Source organism: Gopherus evgoodei, chromosome 8, assembly GCF_007399415.2.
Source record: "Gopherus evgoodei ecotype Sinaloan lineage chromosome 8, rGopEvg1_v1.p, whole genome shotgun sequence".
Classification (NCBI taxonomy): domain Eukaryota; kingdom Metazoa; phylum Chordata; order Testudines; family Testudinidae; genus Gopherus; species Gopherus evgoodei.
Genome location: NC_044329.1, coordinates 95,026,990 through 95,040,850, shown reverse-complemented (window position 1 = coordinate 95,040,850; position 13,861 = coordinate 95,026,990). Strand labels below are relative to the sequence as shown.

Sequence of the window (13,861 nt, the reverse complement as noted above, 5' to 3'; positions counted from 1 at the left end):
AAAAAAACCAGGGACAAAGCCAGCCTCCAGCAGCCCTTTGCCCAGGTAATTCTCAACCCAGGAAGATGGATGCCACATAAGGGCATCTTCCTAGGCTCATGTTCGGCCTTTAATGTCAGGACTTGACCTTTGCCTCTAGAGTCATGGCTTGGCCTCTAGGCTTTGCCTCTAGTGTCATGGCAGCTGCAGCCATGGGGAACTGCCTTTTTAAGTGCTGGGTGAAAGGCCACTTCTGATTGGGGCAAGCTGATTAATGAACTAAGACCTCCTGTGATTGGCTGGGCAGGGAACAAAGCCATAGCCTTACCAGCTGAGCAGACCAAGGAGTCTGTTGCTGGGTAACACTATACACAGAGTCCAGCCTATTCCTTGTACTTCTGCTATGTGCTAGGGGGGGGGCTCCCAGCTGCCCTGACGCTCCTTCTTCTCCTATAGACACTCTCCAATCATATAAGAAAATTCAATGGATCAGGAATAAGCTCCTTAGCTGGGTTTGTTTAGCCTCTGCTACTAAGCGTTCACCAGCTCTGTGTGGTGCTTTTAGCTCTGACTGACCCTTTTGGATTTCAGCTCAAGGCCATTAGCCTCTTTAAACTCCATGCAAACCCTTTAGAAATTATGTGCACAAGCCGCTAACCGCTGTGAGGCAGGAATTAGGGTGGGAGGATCACCTGCCCTTTTGCAAGACGACAGCCTCCGTGAAGCAAGAACTATATTGTGGGGGAAGGCGAGAGAGAGAGACTCCTGCACAAGTTCTCTTATTGCTATGCATTCCAGAGTTTACTTCTTGTTGGAAAGAGAATATCTGGAGTATAAAGAAGCCAACATTTTTGTGAGTAGTATCTTTGTATACTTCCAATATCTAAGCTGGGTATAACTAATTAACATGCAACTGGCATCTTTTTTACATCCTGAGCCTGGCTTTCCCCCATTTTGTGTTAGCATCCCTTCCCGCTAGGGTGACCAGATGTCCCAATTTTGGGGTCTTTTTCTTATATAGGATCCTATTACCTCCCCCCCCTTCCTGATTTTTCACACTTGCAGTCTGGTCACCCTACTTCCCGCACCCCTTCTCAGCACAAGAAGTAAAACCACAAAATTATATACAGAGCACATACCTACAGTCTTGACCAGAATTGCACTTGGGCAGCCAGCCAGTCCCACCCCTTGCACCACTGCATCTACATTTCTATTTTTAGCAAGCTAGCTTGATCAGAGGTAGTGCAGGTATGTCTACTTGAGCTGGAACCTACACCTTCCAGCTCCAGTGTAGACATATAATTCTTGGGTGGTGGTGGTTGTTTTTGGGAGGGGAAGAATTGGAAGGGGGGATTAACCCTAATATCTTTAATTTTCAAAGTTAATTCCACAGATCATCAGATGTAATTTAATGACCTAAAACTGTACATTGTTTCATAATAGTGGAGCTTTATTCGTTTGGGATTTCATTGGTAATTAGAGGAAATGTAATAAGAATCCAAATGGAGGCCCTGATATTACAGTCCCCATATGCATGCAAAAATCCCACTGACTTCTGGTTAGTTTCACATTGTTTTTCTAAGTGCCCCATTGGTACTTCTGCAGTGTGCACAAAAAACCCTTAAGGGAACTTGAGAAAGGAATTTTGGTGTCAGAGTCCACCAAAATTCAAATGGCAAGTGAACTACTTAACAAAAATGTAAAACAAAATATTCATGTGGACTGGCTGGCTCTGGGCCTGAAAACTAGTATATAGAGTCATTTGCCTTTAAGCAGACAGTTCAAATCCAGTGCTAGCTGATGATGCTTGGCTGTTATCTTTTCATAAAAATATCATTTACTGTAGCAATATGCTGTATTTCCTACCCATCCACGTTTCCCAAAAAAGCCAGGTTGAGAAGGACTATGACTACATTTTATATATATGCTTATTTTTATTGTTAGGTTTCATAAGAATCCTTCATGTTTCCACGTAGTATTTTCATGCATCCAAGGGTCTCAAAGTGCTCTAGAAACATTAATTAACTAATTCTCACAACTCTTAATTTTAACTTAAAAAGTAAGCAAGTATTTTTTAAGGGAACATGTCAAGTTCATCACGTTCCACACTTTATCTTCATTTTATACCTTTGTTTTAGGGCATCTTTGTCATTCCTACAAAGGATAATTTGCTGGAATGGCTAGCCGAAGTCCAGGGACTCAAGGATTCTCTTTGGGAAGGTAACATATAAAGATTTTACTATACCATGTGATTTTATAAGTGTAGTGTGTGTAATGTTATGTCTATCCATCCATCCTTCTGGCTATTTAAAAAAATTGATAATGCAAACAGTTTTAAGAAAGCATACAGAACTTGACTGGTTTTTCATTATTAGCTGCACATTAGTTTTCAGTACCCCTCCATAACTACATTAATACTTTGTAAATTATGTTTATTGTTAATCAATGTACAACAAAGTGAATATTTTACAAAATAAGGGATGGAATTTTCATAGGAGGCATTGAATTTCAAATCCCAGCCAAGAGACTTGTGTCTCAGGAAATCACTAATAACCACTTTATCTGTAGATGGTTGACATTTACTCAGCACAGGTAGAGTAACTAGTGACTGAAAGTTGTTACCCTCTGAGAGCAGTTGGTGGCCACAGTCCCACCCTATTAACCAGACTGTCCACATTAAAAAAAAAAAAACAACAACCTACTGGTTTTGGTCCTGACTGACTTCCTTTAAGGCTGTTGATGGTTCAGGCTTGCAAGATGCTGAGCTACTTCAGCTTCTACTGAACAAGTGTTATTTTACAGGGGTGCTCAGCACCTTACAAAATAGAGCCCAGAATAAAGAAGGAGTCTAGCCTCCCAGCTCACCCCTAGCTATGGTCCTTCCAAAACAACACTGAGGTACACTGATGTGGTAATATGGGGAAGCTTACCCTGTGTCAGGACTGGATTGAGGCATTCACGAGCCTTAGGCACACCATGGCATGGGGCTCCCTGTGGCTTCATTCCCACAATCTGGCCCCCATACCAGGACCCTTCCCCCTACCTTGAGAGATCAAAGAAGGGATATGAAACAGCCTTTTATCCCCAGGAGAAGCGACAGGGGCCCTCACACTTATCAATGTTGGCAGGGTATCCCCAGAACTCAGTGACTCCATCTTGAGATGCATCAAGGAGTTCTCACTTCTCAGGCTATCTGCAGCGGTTACAGTCAGGTCATGTTTTCAAGGGTTTCTTTGCAACCCTTTGAAGAGCAGAAACTAACTTTTTTAACAAATGAAAGCTGAATCCAGGATGTAATCCCATTAGTCCAGGAATTGGGACAATAGGCGCAGGTTTATAGTGCTTCTGCCTTACTCCAGCCCTGCTGTGCCGTGGCACATCGAGTATCTGTTCTATGAATTGATTTCAGCTTCCAGACCTGTTTATCTGACATTCTTCAATGGTACTAAATTCAACTGATGATGATAATCCAGCAATTCAATGTGTATGTAGAATTAGCATTTTTATCTACTGTGAAGCATCCTGCTTCACCTGTTGTTTTCCAGAACTTGTTAGCATTAGCACATGGAACACAACTTTCAAAAACAAAACAAAAAACCTATAACAACAAAGCCTTCATTGGACAAATGCAACACAGATGTGCTTGTTAAATACAAGATAGTATTTTAGTTAATACCAATCTCTTTCTCATAATAGGTGCTGTTCTCCAGCTGTCAATAAAGTACACTGAAGAGTACAATCGTGTCCCTCCAACTCTGATATTTAACACCATTCCATTCCATCCCAATGGTAAGGACCATGTGAAAAATTGTCTGATCCTGTAGTTAGATATTTCAGATACTTGTTTAGCTTGACTTTTATTTCCCTGCACTATCATTGCTCCAACAGAAACTTTGTTCAAACCCTCCCAAAAACTGTGTGCAATTTTCAGGCAGAGGATTCATAAACCATGTCTAAACCATGCATTTGAATGCTCAGGTTGTCCCACGGGTGCATAAATCTCCAGTTTCATGCCTGAATGCCCAAATGCAGGATTCATTGATTAAATGCAGGATTTGGGTCTTAAGACTCATATATTTGAAAACTGGGCTTTCTCTGGCCACAGCATGCCCTTAGGGAAAATGCCAGCACATGTCCCTTCCTAGATAGAAGAGAAAGTGTATGCTACTGAAGCAGGAGCTCCCGCTTCCCCTGTGTCATGCATAACTTCCCATCCTGCACAAAGTGAAATGCAAGAAAGAAGTCTACATAATCAAAGGCTGTGTTAATAAAAGCTGAGCAGACAGAGAGGATCATAGCTCACATTTGCCAAGCATTACAGTGCCCAGCCAGTACCTGGAACAAAGTTGTTTAAATTCCCCTATACCTTTCTATTGTAATACAGCACATCACTCTTACCAGAAGAGGTAACCTCGACAGCACTGATAGGCTGGCTCTTCACCTGGGTTTTGGGGGCATCTCTGGTGCTCTCTCTGCCTCAGGGTTTGGTGTACCAAAGAGATCTTGGCTGCCTAGGGGAATAGCCCCCTGAATGGGTTTGTGGTCATTTTCACGCCTTCAGATGCCTTGGCCAAATTGTCCAGAACCCTATGCTGGGATTCATGGGTAGTGTCCTCATCAAAAATCCAGTACACGTCCTCATAGTAAGGACAGGTACTGAGAGCATTACCAGAGGTCCTGTTTGTGTCTCTAGTGGTGGTGTAACTCTGCTGGAGCTCCTTTGCTTGAGCACACCACTGGGCTTTGTCCTGTGAGTGCCCCTTCTCCCACTCTTGCTCCAATTGCCACTTGTAAATCAATGTAACAGTGACTGCTGCTAAAATTGGACTGGACCTGTCCCTGTCCCCAGAGGGCAAGGAGATCCAGGACTTCTAGACAGACCCACTCCGAAGCACAATGCATGGCTGCCATAATGGGAATGTGACTGTGGGAGTGTGAACTTGCCACAAGCACAGTTGTAAAGGGGTGCATCCGAGTGTGTGCCAGCATTTAAAAGGAGGTGACATCCAGTCAAGCTGACCCTGAAGCAGTAGAGGACACACAGGTAAACAGATGTGAAGCAATGCAGTTTGGGATGGTAATGGGAGGGCTGCCAGAAGTGATAGGTTTATCCAAAATCGAGATGTGTCCACACAAACCTTATACTAGTATAACTCATTTTGAAATAGTTATCTTGCTTTCAAAACAGATTAAGGGAAATGGGATTAAATGACAGATAAAGATTGCACAGGTAACCATACATCTGGCATTTCCTATTTTGAATGCTTGACTTTGCAATGTAAATATTCTTTTAACATACTTTTTTATGTAATTTCTATAATAAACTTTGAAAGAGAATTTTTTGTGGCCAGCTTTAGTCCTGGAAACTCATACACTTCATAAACTAGGGGCCAAATATTAGTCTCAGTGATACCTTTGCATCCCCGGTGAAAGGATACATTGGTGCTACTCAAAAGAGAGTTTATCCCACAGTTTGATACTTTGGTGATTCAGTGCACTTCAGAAATAGAAAGCAAATTGCTATGATGATCAATGTAAATCTGTATTATTATTTAGTACTTGAATTGCAGCTATGCCAAAGGCTCCACTCAGGGTTTTGGCCCTTTTGTACAGACACCATACAAAAATAAAGTAAGTATATAATCTAACTGAACAATCAGAGGGACTGTGGACAAGTGTGACAATGATAGAAACACCTAGTTACATTGATTTGCCCTATGCAACACCTAGATAGTCTGAGTAATTTAAAGCTATAAATAAATAAAACACAATAACTCTCAATAGTTCTTCTAGCATACAACAGCCATGTTGCTAAATTCTTTTGAAGTTACATAACAATTTTATTCAATACAGTGGATCAACATTCCGGGAGACCTTGTATAGATTTTCTAGACAATCCTAAAGAGTGGAATGGAAAGTTAACGATGAGTAGCATTTTACTCGCTATCCAGGTAAGAAAAGAGTATTGTAAATAACTCAATTTAAATCTCTTTCATAAAAGAAAATACTAAAATGTACTTTACCTATATCACAGGGATTTCAAACTTGCAGACTGATTCTGTGATGTAGGATTGTTCATTTGGTTTAAAATTAAAAATGCAAATGGCTGCATGGCTGCAGAGTCACAGCAAATATATTCTGCAAACCATCTTTTTTTAATAACATTAATTTATTTTTACTTCTGTATTTGTTCCCTGGTGTCTCATTTAGCAGCACATTACTTCTGAGTAAGACAGATAGATAAATGAATGAGTATGATTGAAGCTGCTGCCAGTGCTAAATATTTTTGACCAGTAGCTACTTTGATCTTTTGGATTTATGCTCTCTTATCTTGAGTAAGCCACTGCTCAAGACATGTGTAATCTGCCTGATTCTTTGTACTTTTAAAAATACTTTTAAAATGCTGATAGCTCTACTTTTAAATTCCTGAATTATCTCATGGTCAAAGTCTTGATCATGAGTGTTGGCATAGGTTTTGAGATTAGTGAGTAACTCAAAGCAGCTACCTTCAGTTTTAACACACAGGCCTCAGTGTTTCAAATTTACTGCCTTTTCTTCCAAGAAAAAAAATCATACAGCCTTCTCCTTGGAGCAAGTCCTACCCCTTTTTAATGTCTTTCCCATCACTGTGAAGGATATCCTGCCCTCCACTCATGACTGAAAATGGCCCCCCGATGTATGCGTGATTTTTGTGGCCATCCTAATATTGGTTATGAGTAAAACAAATGGCAGTCATGTATCATTCATGGCTGTCTGCTTGGAATTATACAAAAATCTGATAGAAAACAGGAAGAAGGGAGCATAGGTTATGACCTTTTTTAAGAAAATCAAAATGAAGGGCCCAATCCCAATCCTAACAAAGCCACAAAGTGGCCTTGTTTTTGCTTTGAATTTAACATACCAGTATGATTGTTATTAATTCATTGTAAAACTATTAAATCAATAATTTTGATGGATAATAGATGTTTTAGAGACCAATTTGTACTCTCTCTCCCTCCCTCCCTCTCTCTCTCTCTGTGTTTATACTTTTATACAGGTAATGCTTTCTAATCCAGAACTGGAAAATGCAGTGAATGTGGAAGCAGCAGAAATGCTGAAAAACAACATATCCTTGTACAGACAAATGGTTATACAATGTGTTAAAACTAGCCAACACCTAGAAGGTAATACTGTACTTTCTTTGTTATTACCCATAAATAGAATTTTGTTCCTTTTAAAACTCCTTCTTTAAAAAACAGTTTATTGTATGCTCAACAGTAAATTTATATTAGTATGATTGGTAATTTAATGTCAACAAACACCAGTTAGGGAATATGCTGGGCCAAATTCAGAGCAAATGTACACGGTCCTATAAATTACACGTTGGTGAGTGAGTGCCAGTGTAATTTACATAGTGATATTAGGGAAAGTCAGATTTGTTGCAGGAAAAGTACGTAAGAGGAAGGACGTTAGATGAATCAGGGAGCCAGAGAGCAGAAACACTGCTATCCTTATCATGACTTGCCTGCCTAATATGAATTGTACTTGCCTGGTAAATCTTCATGAGAATGGCATTTAGTGTGCTATGGTTATGCTATACAATGAGGAACCTGCAAAAGCAACTACAAGTAGGGTAAAAATTGGGGCAGAATTTGGGTCAGTATATTTAATGTTATTGGTGCAACCAGGGCATGTGGCAGATATGAAAGGTGAGTACTGTGGCTGTACTTGCTCTCAGTGAGACAAATTCTGGTCCACTCTGACCACTGTATGCCACCAAGGTGCCACAAAGTGGCTGTATTCTGGCAATAATGGGTTGGTGCCTATAGGAGAATTTGCCTGTTGCAGAGGACATTGCTGCTGGTACAAAGCCATCAGAATCTGCTGCTGTTTCAGCTGCCTACCCAAATCTCTGGAGTACTGTGTGGGACAGCTGCACTCCTTTTGGCAGGGACAGGAGGAGTAGTGCACATGCAGAGGGGAAAGAAACCCAGTATCTGTACCATAGTGCAGATGTGGTGAGTTGTTAATTGTATGAGAACTGGGGGAAAATATAGGACCAGATCTTTATCTGATGTAAATCAACATAGCTCCATTGAAGTCAATGGAACTGAACCAATTTACAGGATCTGCCTCATAAAAATGTTTTTTAAAACGTCCATCTTCTCCTTTGCAGACCTTTCTATCACTGGGAAAGATTGTGCTTCTTCTCTGAAGTATTACTTGCCATCTGAAGCATCTTCTCGGGGCCGTGTCAGGTAACAAGTTATGATGAACTAAGAAATCTTGGCCCCACTAAAGTCAAAGAGAGTTTTACCTGTGACTTTAGTAGGGGCAGGATTTCACACCTATCGTGCTAGACTCATTCTAAATGCTAGTTCCTGGAGATAGGGTGGGGTAGATAGCTTCAAACCCTGACACTAAGGGAATTCACAGGTGCCCAGATACAATCAGATTCTATTGTGGTGCAAAGGGGCCTGAATTAGGACGAGAACGTGGCCCCGTGTGTTAGCTTGAAATTTAACCTCAGAATTACTTCAGTGATAATGTCATGCACAACTCTAGCACTATAGAAATAAATACAAAATAAAAACAATCTAGTGTATTCTAGAAAGAATTCATTGGTTTCCCTGTACTATTAAAATAATAAAATAAATAAATTATACATAAATATGTTTAATCTCCTGGAATAAATGTCATTGACTAGGTCAAACCAAAATATCACTTGACCTAACAATGACACAATTCCTGGCTATGCTCCTGTAGGTTGGACATAGGACTTACTGGCAATAACTGTGAAGGCAACCACTTGCCAGATGTTTCCATAAGAAAGTTAAATAATTGGGAATATCCACTAACAGGAAAAAGAAAATAATTGCCCCTTTTGGGATATAGCTCTTAATGCAACCTGAGCCCAATGTTGCTCCTTCTGAAGTTATCTGTGGAAGTTTTGCTGTTAACTCCAATGGAAGTGGGATCATTAAGTTTTGCATGAAATTCAGAGGATACTGAATCAGAACCATTACAAAAAGAATGAACAGTATTAGTTTGTCACCAACATATTATGGATCAATCCCAACTTCTTTGGACACCCAAAACTTCCATTGACTGAAGTGAAAGTTCTGAGTCTGGAATGGAAGGTACTAAGGGTCAAGGTCCATAATGGAATTATTTCCTTTTCAGGATATAGCTTTAAATATTGGTAAAAGCAAAACACCTCTGAAGAGCTGCTTTTGACATTTTACAGGACCTTAAAGGCTAGGGTGTGGCGGGAGGACATCGGATAGATAAAAATAATGGTGGTCATTGAGCTCAAGGGTCCATATTTTCTCTCAGGCTCGTTTCCTGCCTCTCAACTTCATTCTTGCCTCCTGAGTGTCTGACAGCAATGGGATTGCGGTGGTTTTCCTGGTTCACACGTACAATTATCTCTTGTTATTTATAATGTTATATAGAATTACATATACTGATTTGTTTTATTTGACTTTTTTGAGTGTAACTTTAGCGCCCTCATGGCCAAGATGGAGTCTGCTCTGCAGGCAGCTCTGGCCAGGAGAAAGCATGCACAGGAATGCAGCAGGAGAAATCCCTTCCACCCCAGGGGCACCTGTTCCAAAACCCCCAGAGTGAACACACAGATCCACAGGAAAAGTACAATGGATATAAGAAAGGGAAATATTTATTTACAGAGAGATGAGAGGAGAAATACAATAAGGGGAAAATAGGGGAGCAGTAAAACCGGGTTGCATCCAAACCAAGGCCCAACAGGCCCAGTGGTAGCACAGTCTGAAAGGACAGACACTGAGCAGTGTGCCTGCACACAGAGTTCAGGAGTCCTGAGCAAAGTTCCAGTCCAGTGCTGAGTCTTGGGTGTTCCTGGTTGTCTTCAGCACCAGTGAACTTTCCCCCAACAAACCCCTGCGGTGCCATCTTCTGCCACTCTCTGCAAAGCCACACAGAGCAACCATCTCCCCACTTAACTAGCTAGCAACCTCCCTCCTTGTTCCCAATGCAGAGTCACAAGCCCTAGTACTCACGGCCCCATGCAGCTCTGGGCAGCCGTGATACTGGGTCCAGCTCCGGCCTGTCCTCCTCACATGATTCTTTCCTGGCACAGTGCTCTTCCTGGCTCCTGTCCTGGAGTGTCCCCAATCGGCCGCCCTGTTCTTCCCAGGCTTCAGATAGGTTCTCTGCCGCTTCCTTCACGAGGGTCTGCAGGCTGCTGCCTCTCTCTCCCTCTGAGCTCCAGAGCCCCCCCCTTTTTCCTTTTTTCTCACTCTCCCCCTCTCACCTAGGAAAAAGATTTAAAGGGGCCATGCTCTCTAAACCCCAAAGGGGTTACATGAGGATTAAATTGTAAAGGTATCTTTATTGAAACAAGAGCACCTAGCACAAGACAATACAGTACATAATGAAGAGCCAAGCAAGACAATAAATTTGTGGTGTTCCAAGTCCATGTATTACAAAAACTGATGCTATCGGGTAGGATTTTCAAAAGCACCCAGTGTTGGCCTAACTGCTCTCACTGAGGGCTTGTCTACACTGTGCTTTAGTCAGTATACATTTTAGTCCACACTAGCATGTTGCACACCAACTGGCCTACTGGTCCACAGGACCTGCTGGCTTGCACTAGACCTTCCCTACTGCATGTTAACATATTACTGTTTGAAATGGGACTACATTAACATGTACTAGGGATCATCTAGTGCATGCCAGCATAGTCCACGTAGGCCAGTTAGTGCATGACACATAGTGTGAACTAAAATGTACACCCCTCTGGTGCAGACTAAAGCGACATGTAGACAAGCCCTGACACACAGGATAAAACTCCCACAGATTTCAGTGGGGGCAGAGGTAGGCCGACACTGGGTGTCTGAAAATTATTAGTAGTAGTAGTAGTAGTACTGTAGTAGCGCCTGCAAGCCCCACTCCCGGACCAAGACCCTATTGTGCTAGGTGTGGTATAGAGGTAGAATGAAAAGGACAGTTCCTGCCCCACAGAGCTAATAATCTAGGTAAAATCACCTCCCCCACATTCAAACAAGAGTTTACTTAGCTACCCAAACAATTTTTTTAAAACGTGTAATGGCAAGCGAGATAATACATTTCAAAAGGCTAATTGATATTGAACAAAATAATATATTGTGGAGATATATTAGTATAAGGTCACAACCAACTTTTTTTCCCCCTGATTTTTGGCCTTAACCCCCTCTTCTAAATGCCTCAAGCGAAATCTCTGTAATTGATGTCTAGTATAAATGGTCTTTGACCAGATTTTTGGACCAGAACCAAGTGGTCTGACGTGCTGTTTCTGAGACGTCACTAACAAAAAAGATGTCTTTTTCTCTTTTTCAAAACTATTTTCATGTTTTTTTATGTTATTTCTGAGGCAGCTGGGCCATGTAACCCTACTCTTGTCTTTATTCTAGAGTCTGTATAGAGATTTGAGGTGAAATCTTGACTCCACTGAAGTCAATGTTTAAACTCCCATTGAGTTGAGTGGGGCCAGGATTTCTCCTCTTGAGCTTAATCCTTGGTATAGATGAGGGGATGAGGCTGTCTGCGACTGTATTAGCCTTGGTGCAAGTTAGAGTGAGCACAGAGTTTAACTGAGAGGAGAATTTGGTCTAGTGTGAGTGTGAATAAACCAGATAGTAATGCAATTAATAGTTTAAAAATGCAATATTTAAATAACTCATTTTGCTTCATTTATATTGACTATATGTTTAATAGTTTTGAGACTAAAGATATAACCATAAAACATATAAAGAAGGTTTTAAAAATCTCTACCCTGCATTGTTTGTTGGTGGGGTATGATAGCTATTTTAGAAGGTATATATTCCTTCCCTATTAGCTATATATTCTCTTAACCAGATCTGCTTTATAAATAATCAGAAAATTGGTTCTTTTCTGCTAAACTAATCCCTGGAAGGGCCTGGGGGGTGGGGAGGGCAGACTATGAAAATAATCCATCTGGTTGTCTCATAAACTGATAACATGTAAACATAGCTAAAACATCTTTAAAATATTAGTGTTTGCTCTTGTTTAAGCTGGCTGTTTTACACACTAGTGACTCTATATCTCTGTCATTTGCGAGCAGCCAGTAATGCAATAATTTAAAACCCTTTTAATTCATTCTGTTGTTTTGTGGAAGGTTATGCATGAAAATCTGTGTTTACTACCGAATTGTCTGATCACCAGAAACTTTACTATGCATTTATGTTTTCAGAAGGATTACAACCATTTCGTTTGAAGATTACCACAGGATGTGGTCAGGAATAGCCACATCAAAAGCAGCAGAACATTTTAAAACCCCATGTAAGATGATATGCCTGATTTAGCAAAATTAAACATAATGGACCTGATTCTTCTCTCCTGCTGGATTTACACTAGAATAACAAATTTGACTTCAGTGGAGTTGTTCCTGATTGTGAGATCAGAATCAAGCCGTATATCTTAAGCATCCACAAATTAGGGTCAGATCCTCAGGTGATGTAAATTGACATAGCTGCAATGACTTCAATAGAACTATGTCAGTTTTCACCAGCTGAAGATCAGGCCCTTATTCTTATTTATTATTGCACTATCCTAGGAGTCCCAGTCATGGACTCTGCCTAGCACAGCGGGTCCAACGTTCAAAGATGGAACAAAAAGAAGATCTCTGCCCCCAAGAACTTACAATCTAAGTAAGTTCTTGTTAGGAAGTTTGGAAACCTGGGTTTGTATGGAAGAAAACATATGAAGGTGTCATTAGTGAAGTGTATACAATTATGATGAGTAGGAAAACGTTTTGGGAGGAGGAGAAGATCAAAACAAAACAGATGTGAACTATGGCCAACACAGTGCTCTGATGATAATGTGGTGTTCCACCACTAAAGAATGTTATAACTAAGTTACCAGCACACTTGGATGCATGACAGTGCTTTAATAGGATTTTAGGGGGATTACTTATCAGAGTTTCGGTCTGCAGGATCAGGTTTATATTGTTATTTATTATATATTCTATTCAAAATAAATGTGTGTCATATAATCACCATTTTATGTTCATGCATTTCATTGGTAATTTTTGTCCTATTTTGTTGTTTTATTCATAATACTTTAAAAATGCACATATAGCGTTGCCATCCACCTAAGACAAGAGATCAAAATTTGCTCTCAATTACACTAGTGTTTATCAGAGTAACTCCACTAGGTTCCATGGAATTACTTCAAATTTACCCCATTTTAACTAAGGTCAGAGTCTGGCCCAGGGACCTTATTAATAGTAATTATGTAGTTGTTAATGGTTGAGGTCTTGATTCCATTGCAGTTGATAGCAAAAGTCTCATTGACTGTAATAGTGCAGGATTCCACTATAAATTTCTCTATGTCATGCATATGCTTGTATTACTCTGATATTTAATATTTCTTTGGGGAATGTGATGATTGGTGCATCTCTTTCTCTAACTGTAACTTTCTGTAATTATGCCATTATAGTGTTTGAAGATCCAACATTTATAGGGAACTGCTATGGCTGGAAGGCAAAAAATGTGAAAGAAACAGGAGAGTGGGATGAGAATACGTAAGTGTCTTAAATCCACTGAGCTTAAATTGCTATATATTTAGACCCAGGGTCTTTGCATATGCAATGGCAACATTTGAACTGTAGTGCTTTTGTTATAGTTTCAGGCTGTTCATATTTGTACCCTATAAAATGTTACCAGACTGTTGATAATTGTTCTGAACTGTGTCTTTGATTTTGAGGTTTAGGGCCAAATCCCACCCTGTGTTGTGTGGATGGTCTGAGGGTAGAGGGTATTGGGAACAGAAGCAGTGTAGGATTACTACCTAGTAATGTGCAAGAAAGTTCTAGGACAAGGCTCTACTAGAATTAGGGTGACCAGATAGCAACTGTGAAAAAACA

General features: G+C 40.5%; 1 protein-coding gene across 3 annotated transcripts in view; it reads left to right on the top strand.

Annotated features, from left to right (window-relative positions):
- The first annotated feature begins 369 nt into the window (after positions 1 to 369).
- The window catches only part of UBE2U (ubiquitin conjugating enzyme E2 U), a 36,938-nt gene continuing 23,446 nt past the window's right edge, over positions 370 to 13,861 (top strand). For 2 of the 3 annotated variants that reach the window (XR_004001741.1, XM_030573805.1), the window contains exons 1-8: positions 370 to 832; positions 2,118 to 2,199; positions 3,676 to 3,768; positions 5,833 to 5,930; positions 7,016 to 7,142; positions 8,135 to 8,216; positions 12,188 to 12,276; positions 13,435 to 13,519. Coding sequence is in view for 2 of the 3 variants with exons in the window: in XM_030573805.1 (XP_030429665.1) it covers positions 767 to 832; positions 2,118 to 2,199; positions 3,676 to 3,768; positions 5,833 to 5,930; positions 7,016 to 7,142; positions 8,135 to 8,216; positions 12,188 to 12,276; positions 13,435 to 13,519 (722 nt within the window). In the remaining variant the exon portion in view is untranslated. The remainder of the gene's footprint in view (positions 833 to 2,117; positions 2,200 to 3,675; positions 3,769 to 5,832; positions 5,931 to 7,015; positions 7,143 to 8,134; positions 8,217 to 12,187; positions 12,277 to 13,434; positions 13,520 to 13,861) is intronic. The other variant, XM_030573807.1, reaches the window with a different exon arrangement.